Here is a 21,918-nt window from a genome sequence, read left to right as displayed (position 1 = left end):
ACATTTTGTGTGATAATTTGTAAATGTATTTTTCTTTGTAGTACAATAAATTTAAATGCCGCATCCTGAAGGAGAGGATTAACATGCCAACGACCACAGTTTACAGGTAAAATGTGTGTGAATTTTAAACACTGCTCAGTGGTACATCTGAAGGCATTAACAGTAGCAAGTCTGTCTTTGGTGGGTGGTCTGTTTGTAAATTTGCATGGTTGGTATAGTACTACTGTAGGTGGGGACTCTGAAATGTTATCACCAAAGGGGAATTGTTATTTTCTCATTTGTATTTATCAGGATGGTACTAAAAACCCACATTCTGTTTTCTGGATGTTAGCTGTAGCAGCCTCTTTCTCCCTGTGGGTAAGACTGTGTTCTCAGGGCCTCACATTTTGGGGGACTGTTAGGGAAAGGAATTCTGTTTGTCCTCCCACATTCTTATTGAGGAGCGGTGGGAGCTGTCATAGGCCATCTTCTCGGGCAGTGATTCTCTGCCTCTTACCACGTCCTCCACTGCTTGGGGTCCAAGAGCATTACCCTCCAGGCGTCAGCCGGACTCACAGTGAGACAAGAAGTGGTGGGAAGCAGAGGCCAGCGGGAGCCCCTACCCAAACCACTTAGTTTTGCTGGGCATTAGGCTCCCAACCCCTTTTACTGGCCACTTGTTCAGCTGCCTTGTGGGTACTGCTCGTCTCTGTTCCTGTGTGTCCTGCTCTCTGACTGCCTGTGACCTTCACGGTCCCATCGGAGAAGACCTGGTCCCTGTATAAGTACGACCACAAATATCCTCCACAGGGAACTTCCTTTCCACACTCAAGTACTATGGTTCTCTGACTTAATTGTACTGTGAGTAAAATTTTACCCTCTTTATGCACAGCTGTGCACAGTGCATTTCTTTTTTTAAAAAAATAAATTTATTTATTTTATTTATTTATTTTTTGCTGCGTTGGGTCTTCATTGCTGCACGTGGGCTTTCTCTAGTTGCGGCAAGCAAGGGCTACTCTTCGTTGCCATGCGCGGGCTTCTCACTGTGGTGGCTTCTCTTGTTGCGGAGCACGGGCTCTAGGTGCGTGGGCTTCAGTAGTTGTGGCACGCAAGCTCAGTAGTTGTGGTGCACGGGCTTAGTTGCTCCGTGGCATGTGGGACCTCCCCGTACCAGGGCTCAAACCCGTGTCCCCTGCATTGGCAGGCGGACTCTCAACCACTGCGCCACCAGGGAAGTCCCCACAGTGCATTTCTTAAATGATAATATGAACACATGGCCATTTTATGCTGAAGGTGGATACCATGCTTATCTTATTTTTGCTGCTCTCCAATGACCTGATAAGATTTTGCTATTTATTACCTATAATACAAATAAGTGTCAGTATAATCATTTTAAAGTTTAAAAATAAATGAAGAAATTGAAAAGATATGCTAAGTTTTAAATTTCTGGCTTTTAATACTTGACATTTTGGGTCTTTTTTTTTTAACTTAGGTTAACATTGATGATTATTCTATCAATTGGAATGGCTTGTATTTAATTTTTTGAAAATAAACGGCTTTTTTTCCTATGGAATTATTTAAAGATTAGCTTATTAAAGTCTTTCATGCTAATCAGGCATTTTTTTCCATTTCTCTGAGCATTGACTTACAACCTCCATCTTGGACAGAGAACAATACATTAAAGCCTGGTCATTCAGAGAAATGATGTTTTCATGTTTAAAGCTTCATTGTACTTTGGTGAATAATCCAGTCCCTTTATATATTCATTGTAATTTTTAACTTTTTAACCAGTGAACTTTAAAAATACTTAAAATTGGTTGGAATAGTTAAGGAACAACTTTTTTTCTTTACTAAATTTTCCTTAAATTGGTTGACGTTAAGTCACCTTAGACCCACATTATTGGTATCTTAACTCTGTTAATGTTTCTGTACTTGGAGAAAAGTCTGCGCTTGTTAGGGTTTGGTGGTCCCTTGTTCATTATAGGTGCAGGCGAGTCCCCAGCTGCAGCCCCGTGTGCTTTAATAGCGGTGTCGTCTCTGATCTAAACCTTTGCCTGAGATTTACGTTGTTAAGTCGGTATGCTGTTTTAATAAACCAAGAGACAATTAGACATTTTGCCATGAAATCAGAGGGCCTAAAAACAAACAAACAAAAGCCCTTGAATTTATTTACTTTTTAAGTAGACTTTATTTTTTAGAGCCGTTTAGGTTCGCAGGAAAATTTAGAAGAAGATGCAGAGAGTTCCCATACACCCTTGCCCCCATATATGCACAACTTCCCCATGGTCAAGATTACCCACCAGAGGTGGGAAATGAGTTACAATCCATCTACACTGATGCTTATATCATGCTTCACTGTTGGTGTTGTGCGTTCTGTGGGTTTGGTGAAGTTTATTTTTAATGTAAAATATCAACTTAACGCATTTTTTATAACTGTCATATAATTTTGGTTTTGAAAATTAGTGTAGAGCAGGGAAATGGCTATCTGATTTTAGGACAGTGAAGATTTTTAGGAGCCTTAGGGTGTGACAATGAAAAGTGGTGTCTCTGTCTGCACAGTTTCTTTCCAAGGATTCTGTGGCTTTTGAATGTGAGCCAAGGAGGGAAGGCTGGGATCTGAGACTAGGTGAATCGCCTCTTTCCTGCTCCTTAAATTAAAAATTAATTTAAATTAAGTTGTTCCTAAATTAAACATTGCTCCAAAACATAGAACATGGTTTCTAATGAATAGTCCCAAAAGCTATAACTGTGCCTGGGCATGTTTTAAATATTTCATTACAGATGTGGTCCACTAGTTGACCTTTGTAAAGGCCCCCATGTAAGACACACTGGAAAAATTAAAGCGATAAAAATTTTCAAGGTAAGGATTGATTTTTTTCTTAATATAGTAAACTTAAGGTGAACTAGATAAGACAGTAGTTCAATAATATCTTTTATAACCTGAACACCATGCCTCTTAGAAACACTACATTCATATTTGATTTTTATATGGGCTTCTAAAAATAATGTAATTTTTTAGAATTTTGGTAATTAGAACATTATATGTAGCCTTTAATTGTTTATCATTTAACCTTACTATAAGTGTTACAGTGCATTTCTTTTTCATCTATATTAATATATTGTTCTGCATACTATTGTTTTCTTGAATTGCCCTAATGTGAACAAGAATGTTTATCTGCATGTGAGAATAACGTACTGTAGGAAAAGGAGAAAAAAAAGGGATAGAGTGGTATGATGCAGAAAACACGCTCTGGAATCAAGAGGCCTGAGACTGACATCACCGTCCTGCCCTTCCCAGGCCTTGGTTTTCTCACAGGTGGAGGAAGGGTGATGACAGTCAGCAAGGCTGGCCTTCATGTCCCCACACCTCTTCCTCCACTGCCCTCTCCTGGGTGATGCACTCGGTGCTTGGCCTTCCCTCATTTCCACACTTTCTTTCTTACTTTTCATCCCTAGAATCCACAGCAGACTGACTACATAATTTACTGATTAATGGTATAATTTGGGCTGGGAAGGTTTAGTTAGAAACAATTTAAGATTCCAAGTCTACAAAAACTCATCTTTAAGTAAGCTATGCTGATGTTAGGGTGAGGAATTGTGTACAGTCATCCCTTGGCATCCACGGGGCAGTGGTTCCAGGATACCCGGCTGATACCAAAGTCCACGGTAGCTCAGGCCCCTGGTATGAACCAGCTGTACATATTTCAGAGCAGTTTTATTTGTAACCAAGGGTTTGGTGTGTTTACCCAAATCTCATCTGATGTTTAGAATTCCTCAACATATTGGGAGGGTAACCCTGAAATGGAAACGCTGCAGAGGGTCTACGGGATATCCTTTCCTGATGACCAGATGATGACAGCCTGGGAGAAGCTGCAGGAGGAGGCCAAGACCCAGGATCACAGGAGGATTGGGAAGGTGCGCCGCGCTGAGCGCTGCTGAGCTGGCCTGCGACCGTGTCTCAGAACTAGGGTGTCTTAAAACTAACATTTCTTCTTCTCCTCCTCTCCTGTCTTCTGTTTTGCTGGCACTCATGGTTTGCTGCTGAGTTCTTTCACGCTCCTACCCCAATGTCTTCTAACCTCTTTCCTTCTTGTATTTTTTATTAGATTTAAACAATTGCACCTTTCATTTTTATCATGATATAAAAATAACCTTTTTTAAAAAATTGTGTATACTTGATAATATACTTTGTATTTGGGAAGCAGAGCAGAAACAAAGAAGATCTGCAAGAAGGCAGACCTGGGTTTAACTCTCAGTCCTGCCACGTAGGAGCTGTTACATGACAGGCCAGGCACTCGCTGTGGAGCTCCACGTCCTCGGCTCTGCTGGGTACTGTGCAAGGTGGCATGAGGACGGACACTGGGTGGTGGTGGCCGCCAGGGTGGGCTGTCAGCATGACGGCCATGCTGATGTCACGTCACTCAGAGCCTACCTCCAGCCATGTCTCTCCATGAGATCCATACTCCAAGGTGCCGAGGAGGGAATCAGCAGTAAATACTGGGTGAAATAAAAGCCAAGTTCAAAGCTAAATAACCATAAGTATGAGTTGTAATTTTACATGTGCTGTTACATGTAGTTAGATTCAAGTACAGTATTGAGGGACTTTGGAATGTCAATATTAGAATCGGAAATAACTGAGTATATGTTTTATTCCTAGTGTATCATTTGTATACAGTAAATGTTATGCAACGACAGTGAAAATGAAATGCAATTATTGTTTTAATCTAGGAACAAGAACTTTTCTTCTTCCATGATCTGAGTCCTGGAAGCTGTTTCTTTCTTCCCAGAGGAGCCTTCGTTTATAATACACTTATGGATTTCATACGAGTAAGTTAATTTTTAAAATATTCTATACTTATTCAACTCCATTTTACATTTTACTATTTTCTCTCATCGTAAAATGGCCAAGCATTTCCATTAATTTTATTTTAATAATACTAAGAATTTTGAACCTCAAAGAGAAATGCCACATTGTGCCTTCAACTAAAAACATTGAAACAATTTGTATTTTCCCTAAATATTTACATTTATCCTTGGACTTCATTAAATGTACCTTTTGTCCATGTAAGTTTCTAGAGCACGTAGGATACTAGGATAAACTTCAGACCAAGTGTGGAACTCCCCCTGAGAGAAGGAAGGAGGAAGGGTTCTGTGTGGCACAGAATGCTAAACTGTGAAGTATCATTGCTTCTCAGGATGTGATCCCTGGACCACTGGTGCCCCCCGCCATTGTTAATTATGTGACTCCTGGGTGATTTGGCAGCTCCAGAGCAAAGAGTGAAAAAACAGTTTTGTAAAATAGCTACTTGTACAATAGGACAAGTTCATAGAGTAGAAAGTCTTCATTAGGACTATGTAGATGTTGTTCAGAGGTGACCAAGGCAGACTACTAGGATTACTTTTCCTTTCTGTACTTTCTGTGTCTTTCCTGTAATTAATAATTACCTAAAACTTTCATTTCCTCAGTTTTCTATGTACCCATCACTAATTCATCCTCAACTTTCTATCAAAACTCTGAAACTCCTTGCAGTGTATTCTGATGATTCAGGTAATCTCTAAGTAAATTTTTTTTCTTCAAATTTGGTCCTCTCCCTCCAGAATTGACTTGCTAAGATTCTTGACAACCGATGTCTTAGGACTTCTTTTCGTCATCGCCCTGGCTACTCCCCTCCTGTCTTTCCTGTGCTGAGTCCCCTCTCCCCTGACCCATGTCTTCCTCTTCCTTGCTTGTCCCTCTCGTTGGGGGTACCACCTTCTGCAGTGCCTTCCTGAGAAGGTACGCGGCCTGTACTGGTTACTCTCTGACTTGCTTTCCTTCCTTCTCTTCTCGGCTGTGCGCCTGGAGGCTGACCTCTGTGGGCTGCATGCCTTCCACAGGGATTGGCCACTGCTTAGCCATGGGAGGAGATCAGAGAGCAGGGAGGTAAGACCTGAAGAGTCTTTGAAGGGTGTCAGACTTCACCAGGTAGTAATGGCCATCACAGCTGCTGTTTGGGGTGTGCTGTCTTTGCTGGAAAATCAGCACAGCCCCTGGCACCTTGAACTCCCTGGGTTGGAGGTGGAATGTGTGGAGAATAAATAGGATGCCTCTATGGTGGCCTTAAAAGAATCTTTTATCTCTTATAGATGCAAGACAGACATGGCTGATGATCAGGCCCAAGGCCTGATAGTATGGGTTGCAGTACTGTACAGTCATTTATATACATAAGCCCAGTGGTCTCTTCCGCTGAGGTAAGGGCATTGGTCGAAGGACGGGGGTCTCTGAGGCTTGGAAGGGGAATGGTTGGCACACAGATGAGGTGAAGAACTCTGAACCCCCAGATATCCGTGTCTGAGGAAATCGACGTTTCCATGCAAAAAAGAAAAACCTCTCAGAGACTTTGCCTTCTCCTGGTTTTCTGGTACGCGGTCTTGCCTCTTTCCACAGTTGATTATTTTCTATTCTATGCTGGATATTGTATGTAAACATACCTGCAGAGGCTCTGGGTGATGTTTTCTCCCACTTGAGCAGTTACCCATCGCCTAGATGGAAGAAGAAGCCCTCAGTGCAGAGACTGAGCTCAGTCAGGGCTGGGCTTGCGTTTGGATGGGACACAGGCTGCCCTTGTGTCTGGGGCCTGGCCCCCGGGGCTTCCAGCTGAGCGTCTGGTGGCTCTTTATGTCTTCAACCCCCAAAGGCTGGAGGAGAGTCAGCTGTGCCCTTTGAATGTGTTTGAGTGCTGAGTAAAATGTCTGCCGAGTCTCCTCTGGTTACCACATCAGCGCAGAAGCTCGTAACTCATCTCGGTGCAGAGGAGGCTTCTCAGGTGTAGCCCCTCAGGTAGAGTTCCCGTCAGTGTAAGACCTGTGGACTAAAGAGACAGGTTACCTGTGGGCCACCCCACTCCCCCCACCCCGCCACATTATAAAATGATGATGGAGGAGTAGGAGGCCGGGGACATTCCCACTCAGGAAGGGATGGGGGCAGAAGGAGGTGCTGGGGTCGGTGATCTGTCGAAACCCTGATTCCCACCCGTCTTCCCTGCTCCAAGGTCAGAAAACGCTTGTTATTCAGGACTCAGTTCTCTTCCCTCTGGGCCCTGGTTCCGAGTCAGCCTCTCTGCCTGTGTGGACCTCTGAGCAGCTTTCTCAGTGTCCCCAGCCTGATTCCTTCTGTGAAGGTTGGGGTCCAGAGACCTCATTTCTTTTCGTGCTGTCTCTGTCCTTTTCAATTCCAGCTAGTACAGTTCCTTTAAGAGTGTGGGGGGCACTTTTACATACAGTGTTTATAATCAACGCTTAGATAAAAGCCATCCCTGCGTCTCTTTCTGGGACAGATCCTTCCCTACCCAGGGCTGCCTGGGAGACTGCTGGGAGATGACACTTAAAAATGTAAAGGCCTCATCTTTAACTGAGTGTACAAAGCGCAGTCCTAAGACTCTTAAAGCTCCATTGGGTACTCAGCTCATTCCGAGGTCTTTGCAAAGGGCAGACAGCCGCACCCTTAAGATTTTACCTTTGTCCTCAAGAGTCTTGTGACTCTTTTGCTGGGAGGGTCTGAGGGTGAGAAAGTTTTATTTTTGAATCCGGTAGGTCCTGCCACCTTTGTATTTCCTCTAAATTTGTCTCAGAAACGTATTAGTGCTCTCTCTAGTTTCTGTCTTCTTGTATTTTGTCACAGGCAGTTAGAAGTCGGCTGTCCCTTTCCACCTTCTGCCCGGACACCCCCAGCTAAGTCTGTGAGTTCTTTGGGGACTCTTTCTATTTTCTGTGTTACCTGGGGTGACAGGGTTACCAAATCTCTGGCACCACCTAACAAGGGTCCTCTTTTCTTCAACTTCCAGTAACATTTTCCTTCCTATTAGTGTTCAGCTCGTCAGAGACAGTTTCTTTAAGGCCCTTCTAGCTCTGCCCACCACTTGGCCCTAAAGCCACAGCCCCCTGTTTTAGGGTTACTGGTGCAGCAGCACCCATGGCCAGTGCACATGCTGTCCTCGTTGTCTGTTCTATCGCAGCCTAGAAAACCGTCCTGAAACTGAGTAGCTTAAAACTGCTGATTAAAACTTATCTTTCATGGTTCCAAGTGTTAGGCTCATCGGGGTGGTTCTTGCATTAGGTCCCTTATGTTGTTGCAGGAAGGGGGACCCCTTCCAGAGCCCAAGAGCGGGCTCTTGGCTAACGCTTGGAAATGAATTGTCCGAGGAGACACACGTGCTGACAAAGCAGGAGACTTTATTGGTAAGGGGCGCCCGGGCAGAGAGCAGTAGGGTAAGGGAACCCAGGAGGACTGCTCTCCACGTGGCTCGAAGTCTCGGGTTTCATGGTGATGGGGTTAGTTTCAGGTTGTCTCTGGCCAATCATCTTGCTTGGCCCATATTTGGTGACTCAGGGTCCTTCCTGGTGGCATGCGCATCTCTCAGCCAAGATGGATTCCAGCACGAGGGTTTCTGGGAGGTTGGCAGGACATATTATGGGCTGGCGTCTCCTCCCTTCTCCTTTCAGCCCCTCCCGAATTCTCCCGGTTAGTTTTCGGTGGCAGCACCGTGTTCTTTATCAGGACCTCCTGCTGTGAGACAACACAGGCAAGCGGTTATCATCGTGCCTGGCCAAGGCGGGCGGTTTCGGTCAACGGTTCCCTAACAATATTACTGCATGTGGAGGGAGGCTACTGATTGAAATATAAGTTACATTCATTAAAGTGGACAAATCTGAAGCATTTCACGTGTGCACATCTACCAGCCACACTCAAATCAAGACCAAGAACCTTTCATCTTGTTGTGTGTCCTCTTGGGTCTCTTCCCGGTTGGTACCTGCCTCCCCTTCCCTCCCCTGAGATCATCTCTATGCTGATTTTGGTTACCATAGATAAATTACCCATGGTTTTAAACTTTATAACATGGAATCGTAGTATTCACTATTGTGTTTCTGGCTTCTTTTGTTCAACTTAATGTGTGAGATTCATCCAAGTTGTGTGTATTTTGATTTATCCCATTTTATGACTATAGTACAATCTGTTTATTTATTCTCCTGTAGATGCACATGTAGGTTGTTTCCAGTTTGGGGCTATTACATATGAAGCTGCTGTGAACATTCTTGATCATGTCTTTGGTGCTCCCAAGAACCCACTTCTCTTGGGTATTTACTTGGGAGTAGAATTGCTAGGTCCTGGGGAAGTAATGACAAATTTTTTAAGAAAATGCTGAACGGTTTTTATGTAGTTGAACCACTTACTACTCCTTCTAGGAATATATGACTATTTAATTCTTCTACACTGTTAAAAACAAAATTCAGCCAAATAAATTTGAAGAACTAATTGGCTTTATTCAGAAATTCAAGAATCAGCAGCAGTAGGAGGGGTTGTACGAAATGGAAGGTTTTTATAGGTAGAAGGAGGGGAGGGGGCGAGAAGGTGTTAGCAAATGAAAAGAAAGGATTATTTCAGGCAGGCTGTCTTCTACTGGGGGAGGAACAGCAGGGTCTGTCTTTCTCAGGCAGTTACCTCACCGGTACTGATCAGGACGTTTCAGATGGGCTGTTGTAAAGGTCACATCTCTGGGGGGTGGGGGGGGTTGAAACTGTCTTGGTTTCCTGTCCTGGGGGTAAGTGACCCCGTTTGGGGCTTGTTATTTCTTTTTTAACACTTGGTATAATAGCATTATTTTGCATATCCCTGATGGATAGTGATGTTGAGAATCTTTTCATATGCTTATTGGCCACTTGGGTGTTCTCTTTTGTGAAGCTCCTGTTTAAATATTTTGCCCATTTAAAAGTTTGGGTTGTCTTTTTATTGTTGATTTGTAGGAATTTTTTTCTATATTCTGAATCTGAGTCCTTAGTTAAATATATGTAATAAGTATATTTTTTCAGTCTGTGGCTTCTTGATTTATTTTTTAATGATGTCTTTGGACCAACACTTTTTATGTTTATTAATGAAATCCAGTTTATTTTTTTTTCTTTTCTGCTTAGTGTTTTTCACGTCCTATTTAAGAAATCTTTGCCGACTTCAGAGTCATGAAACTGTTTTTCTTTGTTCTGTTTAAAAACTTGTTTGCTTTCACTCTTAAGGCTATGATTTACCTTGGATTCATTTTGCGGTTCTGTGCTTATCCAGTAACTTCAGTACCATTTATTACTGTAGCAGAATCTTTGTCCTAAACCAAATCATCACGTATATATTTTTTCCGGGTATTTATTCTGTTCTTCTGGTCCCTTTGTTGTCTGACCTTGCATCAGTACCACACTGCTTTGATTACTGTAACTGTATTTTAAGTCTTGGTGTCAGTAGTTTAAGTTCTTTAATTTTATTATTTTTCTTCAGGATTATTTTGGCTATTCTTTGCATTTCCATATAACTTTTACAAGAAGCTTGTCAATTTCCTAAAAAAGGAAAAAAACACTGCTGGGATTTTGATTAGAATTATATTCAATCTATAGATTAATTTGCAGATAATGACAACAATATTGAGTTTAACAATCCATAAATATGGAAATCTTGTCAACTCATTTAGGTCTTTATTTTCCATCAACAATATTTTGTTATTGCTACTTTAGAGGTCTTAACACATCTTTCATCAGATTTATCCCTAGATATTTGATTTTGTTAATGGAAACAGCAGAAAAAACACACAAAAATTGTTAAACATCATTGGTCATAAAAGAAATGAAATTTTCGATGGAAACCCTAAAATATAGAAGACAGGAGCAATACCTTAAAAATGTGAAGCCAAGAAATCTATATCCAGCCAGAGTAGTCTTGCCTCTGGGATTCTCCCGTAAAGTTTCAGCTTTCCCAGATCTGCTGAGGCTGTTGCTCATCTGCTTTCCAGATTTGTAAGTATATAGCTGTCATCTCCTCTCCTTTTTCTCTTTGGCCTTGTAGATTTATGCTTTTATTAAAACTCTGGTATTTTAGTGTGATTTTGGAAAGGATCTGTTTAAGTGGAATCACTTTAGTGTTTATAATGAAAAATTACTTAAGAGAATTTCTCTGTGCACTGATATTTAGGTGCTATTTCCGGTGGCAAAATCACAGGTGCAGGTGGAGATTCAGTACCTTCTATGGTCTGAAGTTATTACTTCAGGGATGAAATATGCTTTTTAATCTTCAGAATAAGCCTTCAGGATTTCTTCAGATCAGACTGAGCTATAGACTGCTCAGTCATCATGACTTTGCTCTTGCTCAGACTTGATTTTCTTTACTCTTTAGAGAAAGAAATTGATAATATGGATTCAGATATATTTTTCCCCAACTTTTTCTTTCGAAAAGTTCAAATCTACAGAAAAGTTAAAGTGCAGTACAGTGAGCGTACATATGTCCTTCATCTAGATTCATCAATTGTTAAGTTTGCCAATTTGCTTTCTCTCTCTCTGACATGTATGTGCATGTGAGAGAGACAAAACAATATATATATATATTACACACATATATTATACAGAGATAAGGTGGTATACATGCAATATATTTATACATTTTATGTATAAATATAGCCGTTGTTTTTTGCTAAACTGCATAAAATAAGTTGCAAACAAAATGACACTTGCCCTCATAGGGCATAGTTTATAATCGTTTCCAAACACCTCAACAAAACAAATTCCTAACATGATTGTGTCCAGAGTGGGTTAAAAAAATCTATCAATTACTATCTCCTGAGCTTAGCTTTAAAAGTAACCTCTAGTAAAAAGAAACCAAAACACAAAAACCCCTTTAATTTCTGGGACCTTGTTTTTTGTTTTTTTTGTTTGTTTTTAAGTTTATTTATTTATTTATTTGATTTTGAACTGTGTTGGATTTTCATCGTTGCACGCGGGCTTTTTCTAGTTGTGGCGAGCGAGGGCTACTCTTTGTTGCGGTGCGTAGGCTTCTCATTGCGGTGGCTTCTCGTTGCAGAGCACGGGCTCTAGGTGCGTGGGCTTCAGTAGTTGTGGCACACAGGCTCAGTAGTTGTGGTGCACGGGCTTAGTTGCTCCGTGGCATGTGGGATCTTCCCGGACCAGGGCTCGAACTCGTGTCCCCTACATTGGCAGGCGGATTCTTAACCACTGCGCCACCAGGGAAGTAGCTGGGACATTGTTTAATCTGAGTATATGGAGCCATCTGACTTACCACTAAATAATTACTGCCATTCATAGTAACCTATAATTTTGTTGAAATTTTCCGATTTGGTAAAAACAAAGGTTAAGTAAAGAAGCTTACTGGATAGCTGAGACCCAGGCTCTTCATGACTGGACTGAAAAGATGCTCAGCTGAAGAGCGACAAATAATATATCCCTGTCAGTGATGCAAAACTGTTCTTTGTAGTAATTTTGAAATAGTATGTTTTATTTTTTTAATTGTATAAAAAATATATTTTTACTTAGCTAAAATATGGTGATCTAGGTTTGTGCCAGATGCCCATTAAATGATTAACAAATGTTGAAACTCTAAGAAACAGTGAACAGAGATCATCAGATTGATAACTTGAAGAAAAAAAAAGCAAAGTTAAAGTAAAAGAACTCTGCTTGAAAACAAGACTCTCTTTTCCTGACCCCAGTGATGCAATGAGGGAAGCTGTTAGTTGACAGGGAGGGAGCAAAGCCAGCTCATGACTCAGTAGATAACAACCACTTAAAATATTACAAATTCAAATTCCCAGCTTTATTTCTATTTAAAACTAAATGGGTCCAAACTGTAAATTAACATGGCACTCAGAGGCTTATTGAGTTATAAAATTATTCTACCTCTTAAGTAATAGAAAAAAAACCCCTGCTGTTTATCTGGAATGTACACGGATTTGGGAGTTTGTAGTTACAGAAAGTTTATATATATAGTATTTCAATTACTAATTCTCAAAGAATTAAAACATTACATACTATATACTATTATACTATAAAACAAATATACTTAATGTGAAAATTATACTGAGCATACACTAATCTTTCTTTCATGATCCATAAAGTACCACCCTTAAAGCCAAGGGCATATTAACCATGAATTAATGTAAGACATAATCCTGAATTTAAAAACCTTTGTTCACAGTGTTATTTGCCTGGAGTTGTGACCTGTCCCAGCAGATTTTAACTTTGCGTGTGTGTCTCTTTTAGGAGGAGTACCACCGACGCAGCTTCATGGAGGTGCTCTCCCCCAACGTGTACAGCAGCAAGCTCTGGGAAACCTCTGGACACTGGCAGCATTACAGTGACAACATGTTCACCTTTGACATTGACAAGGACACTTTTGCCCTTAAGCCCATGAATTGTCCGGGGCACTGGTGAGTATTAAAAGTGAAGCAGATCTGTGCCTATAAGCGCATAGCAGACTTCCTCACAATTAGTCTTTAATATTATTTTGCTTTTTGGAACTAAGTGATTCCTTTAATCTGAAGAGTGGTGGTTAGAAATCATCTTTACCAAGTTATTTCATTCTAGAGAATAAATTTACTTTTTAAAATATGTTTGACAGGTGTGGGATGTTAGCTGGAAACCATTTAGTATTTTGTGCTTCTCAGAGGATAATGTTACATATCAACTTTATAAATTATTGTAATATTTCTCTTCCTAATAGTAATATACTTCAAATATACGTATTTGCAGAACATCTAGTTCTTACATACTATTTGGGTTGATTGTAACAAGAACAGTGAGGTCAAAATAGATGACTGGATTTCATTGTTTCTAAGTTGGCTTTACCCCTGAAATTGGGACGCATCTTATAAATGTTATCTTAACATTATGCCATAATTTAATTAATGGTTATTTTCTTTCTTAATGATGTATAAAATAATGGTGCATCTTACAATCAAGGTTGTCTTTAGAGTCTGTGAAAGAATGTAATTATCATAAAGTTGCATGGTATGCAAATGCAACCTTGTAAGAGTAGCAGATTTTACAACTGGAAGTGAACAGATACAATTCTCCACAAAAAAATATGCTAACTATTGTAGCTTTGTATCATCAACTACATAGTTTCAGGTAAATTTACCTTAGAAGGTAACTACTTAAAACAAACCTCTGGACATTGAAGAAAGCTCTTTGCCCTTTTCAGTAAAGACTGAAAGAAGTTCAACTTTATGATGGCAGCATGTAAAAAATATATATTTATCTTTAATTTTCTAAAAACTGTTATGTAAATATTCTATAACCTCTTTTTAAAAACAGAAGGTGGAGGCTAACCTAGTGCTTTGCATTCTCTAAAACACCTGTATTAACAACTTCTTAACTCAGTTTCCCATTGGGTACCAGTTGAAGCTGTGATTTCAATAGAATTAGAAGAAAGCTGAACACAAGTAGAGAATGTAATTTTGTATTTTCATGTCTCAGAACAAGGAAGAGCAGGACCACAGTGGCCTAGTAGTGATGGGATATGGGAGCCAGGGGTGCTTCCTGCAGAAGAGAGGCCTTTCATTCAACAGAGAACATTAGCCGAGTGTTTCCAGTGCTGGGAGCTGGAAATGCAGAGGTGATTCAGATGCAATCCATTTCCCCCCGGAGCTCATGAGCAGAGTGGGGAAGGAACAGATATATAGACAGTCAGTTATAAAAATAGCAAGACCAGTGTCAAAATTGTGGCAATTCCAGCTGTTCTTGGAGCCTGAGGCAAGCCTGACTAGCCCTTCTGGGGGAGTGTCCAGGGCTGCTTCACTTAAGAAGTAGCCTTTGAAATGGATTGTAAACGGTAAGTGGATATTCCCTGGGTGAATGAGAGTAGGGAACAGCATTCTGGAGAAGATAAGAGGGTTCTTTCTCAGAGTGTGCAGTGATGTAAATTCAAGGTTCACTAATTCATGGGAGAAGAATTTTTGTAAAATTGGTGATCTAAGAACCAGAATAAGGTGTTTACAAATCCTGAGGCATTTAACTGTACCTTATTAACACCTAGATCATTACATAATCTTTTCCATGCTAAGGAAAAGCTGTGTGCCATTGTGTCTTTTCTAGTCTGATGTTTGCCCATCGTCCACGATCATGGAGGGAAATGCCTATTAGATTTGCTGACTTCGGAGCTCTTCACAGGAATGAGCCATTGGGAACTTTGAGTGGCTTGACCCACGTCAGGCGCTTCCAGCAGGATGACGCTCACATCTTCTGCACTGTGGAGCAGGTAAACGGGGACACGGGGGAGGCGTGGTCAGCACAGGTCCCATGTGCTGCCTTGGACAGATCGCTGAGTCTTTCAGAGTCACTGTGAAATGTGTTGTTCAGTCTAGTCTCTGAGGGCCCATCAGCTCCAACATTTTGTGATTCTCTAATTTGGGTCATAGATCAGTAATCTCATGACATGAAAAAGTTTTTTTCGAACATAATTTATTTTATTATAAAGGAACCTAATTCTCTGAAAATTCGAAGTTCTGTTTGATGCTATTTAAAAATTTTTAACAATCAGTCACTGACAGAAATAAAAAGTAAAGATAATTTTATTATTATACATTGGAACATAAATCACATTGTTGTTTATCTATTTTATGTAAAGTAGTGTGTGTCTGTTAATCCCAAACTCCTAATTTATTCTCCCCCTTCCCTTTCCCCTTTGGTAACCATAAGTTATTTTCTGTGTCTGTGAGTCTGTTTTTGTTTTGTAAATAAGTTCATTTGTATCATTTTTTAGATTCCACATGTAAATGATATGATTTTTGTCTTTCTCTATCTGACTTACTTCACTTAGTATGATAACCTCTGGGTTCATCCAAGTTGCTGCAAATAGCAATATTTCATTCTCTTTTATAGCTGGGTACTATTCTGTTGTGTGCGTATATATATATGTATACACACCACATCTTCTTTATCCATTCATCTGTCCATGGACACTTACGTTGCTTACATGCCTTGGCTGTTGTAAATAGTGCTTCTGTGAACATTGGGGTGCATGTATCTTTTTGAATTAGAGTTTTCATCTTTTCTGGATATTTGTCCAGGAGTGGGATTGCTGAATCATATGGCAACTCTATTTTTAGCTTTTTAAGGAAGCTTCATACTGTTCTCCATAGTGACTGCACCAGTTTACATTCCTGCCAATGGTGTAGGAGGGTTCCATTTTCTCCACACCCTCTCTAGCACTTATTATTTTGTTGACTTCTTGATGATGGCCATTCTGACCAGTGTGAGGTGATACCTCATTGTAGTTTTGATTTGCACTTCTCTAATAATTAGTGATGTTGAGCGTCTTTTCATGTGCCTGCTGGCCATCTGTATGTCTTCTTTGGAGAAATGTCTATTTAGGTCTTCTGCCATTTTTTGATTGGGTTGTTTGTTTTTCTTGACATGAAATTTATTATTATTTTTTTAAGTTTCCTCCAATTTTATTAACTTAAGTACATTAAGTGGACTGTTTTAAGGGGGTTGGTGGAATTTTGGATGTGTTTGTTTTTCAGTATTGCCTAGAAGTTAGTGTTTACTTTTTCAGGTTTTCATGTTAATTCAAATTAAAATTGTCATGCAAAGGACCACTATCAAATGGTTTGACCTAATAGACAGTTATAGAACCCTCCAATCAATAACAGCAGAGTACACATTTCTTTGAAAGTGCACACAGAACATTTACCAAGGTAGACCATATTCTGGGCCATAAAATGAGTCTCAATAAATTTAAAGGGATTCAGTTTGTACCAAATACATTCTCTGGCCGCAGTGAAATTGAAGTAGAAATCAATAACAGAAAGCTATCTGGAAAATCTCCAAATATTTGGAAGGTGAATCATACACTACTAAATAACCCATGTGTCAAATAAGAAATCAAAGGGAGGGCTTTCCTGGTGGCACAGTGGTTAAGAATCCGCCTTCCAATGCAGTGGACAAGGGTTCGAGCCCTGGTCCGGGAAGATCCCACATGCCACGGAGCAGCTAAGCCCGTGCACCACAACTACTGAGCCTGCGCTCTAGAGCCCATGAGCCACAACTACTGAGCCCGCGTGCCTAGAGCCCATGCTCCACAACAAGAGAAGCCACCACAATGAGAAGCCCGCACACCACAATGAAGAGTAGCCCCCACTCGCAGCAACCAGAGAAAACCCGCGCACAGCAGTGAAGACCCAATGCAGCCAAAAATAAACAAATACATAAATAAATAAATTAAAAAAAAAAAAAAGAAATCAAAGGGAAATTAGAAAATATTGTCCAGTTAACCCTTGAACAACACAACAATATCAATAAAAACCAAAGGCTGGTTCTCCTAGAAGATCAATAAGATTCATAAACCTTTAGTTTTGTTGGAGAAAAAAGAGAAGATACTAATTAAAAACATTAGGACTGGGGACTTCCCTGGTGGTCCAGTGGTTAGGATTCTGCACTCTCACTGCATGGGGCCCGGGTTTGATCCCTGGTCAGGGAACTAAGATCCCACAAGCTGCATGGCGCAGCCAAAAAAAAAGGAAAGAAAAAGAAAAAAAAATATTAGGACTGAGAGAAGTGACATTACTACAGATCCTATAGATATTAAAAGGGTAATAAGGCAGTATTATGAACAAGCTTATGCCAGTAAATTTGACAAATTAGATGAAATGGACAAATTCTTTGAAAAACACAAACTACCAAACTTTACTCAAGGAGAAATAGATAATCTGAGTAACCCTGTGTTTATTAAAGAAATTGAATTGGTAGTTAACAACATATTAAAGAAATTGAATTGGTAGTTAACAACATTTCCACAGAGAAAACTCCAGGCCCAGAAGGTATCACTAGTGAATTCTACCAAACACTTAAAGAAGAAATCATACCAATTCTACTCATCCCTGCCAGGCATTAACAGGGATCTCCCCACACCCACCCCATAATGTCAGTGGAAACTAAGTGGGAGCCTGGACTTCCACCCTCACCTGGCAGTCACAAGGTGCCTCTTCCACTTCCTGCTTGAGTGGAGAGACAAAACTTCTACTACCACTCCACAGTAATGAGGCCGTGCACCCTGGGGGTTGCTAAAGGCCACGTGGGGAGCAGTACCAAGATACCCCTGCCTCTCCCAGCTGAGGTGTTATCAGAGGAAACCTACTAAGGTGCAGAACTCCTACTCACCCAGCAGTAATGAGGAGCCTCTGCCTCCCTTGCGGTCCCCAGTGGGAAACCCAGACATCTGCTCCTGCTTTGCAATAACCAGGCAGTACTGCTCCCTCCCTGTTGGAGCAGAATCAGTGGAAGCCAGCTAAAATGAAGAGTTTAAATAAAATCCAAAGTCTTATAATATCCAAAATATCTAGATTTCAGAAATCAAAAATCAATCATCACGTCAAGAACAAGGAAAATCTCAACTTGAATGACAAAGGGCAGTGTAGGAGCACTGATGTGGACATGGCAGGGATATTAGAATTATCTGATGAGAATCTTAAAGAAGCCATCATAAAAATGCTTTAATAAGCAATTACAAGCACATTTGGAACAAATGAAAAAATAGACAGTCTCAGGAAAGAAATAGAAGATATAAAGAAGAACCAAATGGAAATTTTAGAACTGAAAAATGTAATAACCAAAGTATTCAGTGGATGGATTCCTGAGCAGAATGGAGGAGGCAGAGAAAAGAATCAGTGAACTTGAAGACACCAGTAGAAATGACACCATGTGAAAAACAGACAGAAAAGAGATGGAAAGAAAAATGAACAGAACCTCAGAGACGAGTGGGACTGTAACAGAATGCCTAATATTTATGTCACCAGAGTTCTGGAATAGTTCTGAAAATAGTTCTGGAAATGTAGGGTGGAGGTGAAAAAGTACTCAAAGAGGTAATGGCTGAAAACTGGCCAAATTTGGCAAAAAACATAAGCTTACAGATTCAAGTAGCTGAGAAAGTCCACACAGGATAAACCCAAAGAAATTCACACCAAGACACATTATAGCCAAACTTCTGAAAGCTAAAGAAAAAGAAAAAAATTTGAAAACAGTGAGAAAGAAATGATACCTTACCATTAAGGAAAAAAAAAATTAAAAAAAACACAACAAACAGATTTCTTATCAAAAACAAAACAAAACAGAGGCCAGAAGGAAGTGGCACAGCATTTTCCAAATGCTGAAATAACTGTTAACCCAAAATTCTATGTCCAGAAAAAATGTCTTTAAGGAATGAAGGTGAAATCAAGACATTAGACCTACCTTAGAAGAATGGCTATAGGAATTTCTCTGAAGAGAAAGGAAATGATAAAAGGAAGAGTCTTGGAACATTAAGAAGGAAGAAAGAACAACTGTAAAAGTAAAACATGGTTAAATACAATAAATATTCCTTTTCCTTTTCCTTTTTCTCTTGAGTTTTCTGAGTTGTGTTTGACGGTTGAAGCAAAAATTATATCACCACTGGGGAAACCTGAGTAAATGGTACCACGGTCTTATTTCTTACAAATGCATGTGAATCTCAAAAAGTTAAACTTTAAAAAATGGGCAAAAAGATTTGACCATTCAAATAGTCAAAGAATATATACAGAAGAAGATACATATCTAAGGAGATGGCAGATGGCAAAGAAGGACATGAATGATGACAGATGACAGATGGCAAAGAAGGACATGAATAAGGGGTGCAAGATGATTAGTCACTAAGGAGATGAAGATTGAAACCGTAAGGAGCTGCCTCTACACCAACTAAAATGGTTAAAATGTAAAAGGCTGACTCTGACACGTGTTGGGAGTGTGGAGGGGATGGACTTCGCACTCACTAGTTGTGGAAATGGAAGACAGCACAGTCACTTTGGAAACCAGTTTGGCAGTTTCTTAAAAAGTGAAGCAGAGACTTCCCTGGTGGTGCAGTGGTTAAGACTCCACGCTCCCAAAGCAGGGGGCACGGGTTCTATCCCTGGTCAGGGAACTATATCCCACATGCACGCCGCAGCTAAAGATCCCACACACCCCAATGAAGATCACACGTGCGGCAACGAAGATCCTGTGTGCCGCAACTAAGACCCAGCACAGCCAAATAAGTAAATAAATAATTTTTTTCTTTAAAGTAAAGCACACACCTACCATATGTCCCAGCCATCTTACTCCTTTTCCTTTTCCAAGAGAAAAAGAAAGCACATGTCCATACAAAGACTTGTCCACACGTGTTCATAGCAACTTTATTTGAAATAGCTGAAATATAGAAACAGCCCAATGACAGGTGAGTGTATAAAGGAACAGTGGTATATCCATACAGTGGAAAACCACTCAGCAAGAAAAAAGAATGATCTATTGATGCACACAACAGTATGAATGAATCTTGAAATAATTCTACTGAGTGTAAAAAGCCAGACAGAAAAAAGAGCAAGGGCTGCATGATTCCACTGATGAAAATCCCAAAACCTAATCCCTGGTGACACGCAGATCCTTACTTGTCCCCTCTCTCTACGTCTCTGTTTTTGCTGCCCCATCTCGTCCACACTTAGATGTGCTTGTCTTTCTCCCTGTTAAGGATGCTGTCTCTCAGCCTCACAGCCCTGGCCGTGCTCTTCTCACCCTGCGCTCTCTGGCTTCAGTCCCTCTCCTACCTCCGCTGCGTCTCAGCTGTCCCCCCTGAGCTCCAAGCCCTCCAGGGGCTGGGGGGCGTGTCTGCTTGGCCATCACAAACACCCTTGCATTGGCCAGGCCCAGGTTGGCCCCTCTTCTGCCTTTCACACCACATACTCCTCCTCTCAGCGATGCACCAGCACCCTCTCCATGGCCCAGGCCAGGAACCCAGGTGTCCTTTGGTTTTCACTTCTCACGTCCAGTTTATCACAAGCCCTATTGATCACCCTTCTTAAATATATTATTCTTGAATAAGTTCATTCATTCCTGAATTCCCAGCATCCAGCACAGTGCTGACAATATAGGCAATTACTATCTGTTAGTGAGCGAAAGGACAGGTATCCTGCAAACGCATCTGATTCCCTGCATTCCAGCCACTTCTGTTTCAAGCTGCCATCCTCTTGCTCCTGAAGGATCCCAATGGGCTGCTTCCTAATGGGCTGCTCTTCTCGTCTTGCCAGTCTTTTTCCCGTACTTCAGACAATCACATTGAACTGTGTTAGTCCACTGCTGAAACCTCCACTGGTTCTCCATTGCTCTCAGGCTAAAAAGTGCAGACATTACCCTGGCTTTGAAAGCACTGCATTTTCTCTGGCCCCGGCCTGCCTCTATCCTGACTGTCTGCCATGCTCCCTCTGTGCCGTCTGTCCCGTCACGTGCAGCTTCCCACGGCTGTCCTGCCCTGGCCCACTCCTCCATCCTGTGGGTCTTCACCCTCAGTGTTTCCTCTGCTCCGGGAGCTCCTGCCCTGCCTCCGTGGAGAACGCTTAACCTCTCCTCTGGCTGCAGCTTGGCCATCACTTCCTCTGGACAGCCACCCTTCCTCCTGTGTGGCATTGTGCACGGAGAGGTACCCTCGCCTGGGTCTTCGCCCAGCCCTGCGCTGGACCATGGGGGCCTCCAGCAGCCTGTGTGCATTGGCACCTGGCGGGCGTCCCGTGAATATTCGAGTAAGGAAAAGACAACAACCCGAACAGTGCCATTGACTATAGTAAAAGCACGCTTTATTTCTATCTGACAAGAAGAATGTTTTTTAATGCCATAAATAGGTTTAAATTTGGTGTTATTTAAGGTTTTTCATTTGCTCTAATTTCAGATTGAAGAAGAAATAAAAGGGTGTTTGCAGTTTTTGCAATCCGTTTACTCAACATTTGGCTTCTCCTTTCAATTAAATTTGTCAACAAGACCTGAAAACTTTCTAGGGGAGGTTGAGATATGGGATGAAGCTGAAAAGGTAGGGAGAAACAAAGTGTTACCCTTCATTTTTGTGAATATGGAAAATACCTTGCATGAGGATGCAATGCTTTGCAATGGAAATTTAAAATTGGAAGTTCTGGGATAAATGTGCCCATTGTAGAATGTTGTTAATCTAGTTTTCTTCAAAACAATGATAAGAGCAGTACCTTACATTTGCTTCACACTTTAGTTTATATCAGGTTTTCATTTATATTCTTTTCAGTGCTGGTCACTAATAACCAATTTCATAAGTTTTTAAAGAAATTCTCTGGCTCCTTCTTCAGCAGCTCTGGTTTG

The 21,918-nt window shown here is 40.9% G+C and overlaps 1 protein-coding gene across 1 annotated transcript in view; it reads left to right on the top strand.

Annotated features, from left to right (window-relative positions):
* Positions 1-21,918, top strand: part of TARS3 (threonyl-tRNA synthetase 3) — a 51,069-nt gene that overhangs the window by 15,435 nt on the left and 13,716 nt on the right. The window contains exons 7-13 of the mRNA XM_061179747.1: positions 42-106; positions 2,761-2,839; positions 3,748-3,894; positions 4,708-4,806; positions 13,039-13,205; positions 14,872-15,034; positions 21,482-21,619. Coding sequence (XP_061035730.1) covers positions 42-106; positions 2,761-2,839; positions 3,748-3,894; positions 4,708-4,806; positions 13,039-13,205; positions 14,872-15,034; positions 21,482-21,619 — 858 coding nt within the window. The remainder of the gene's footprint in view (positions 1-41; positions 107-2,760; positions 2,840-3,747; positions 3,895-4,707; positions 4,807-13,038; positions 13,206-14,871; positions 15,035-21,481; positions 21,620-21,918) is intronic.

This window comes from Eubalaena glacialis, chromosome 2, assembly GCF_028564815.1.
Source record: "Eubalaena glacialis isolate mEubGla1 chromosome 2, mEubGla1.1.hap2.+ XY, whole genome shotgun sequence".
Taxonomy (NCBI): domain Eukaryota; kingdom Metazoa; phylum Chordata; class Mammalia; order Artiodactyla; family Balaenidae; genus Eubalaena; species Eubalaena glacialis.
This window is presented reverse-complemented; position numbering and strand designations above follow the sequence as displayed.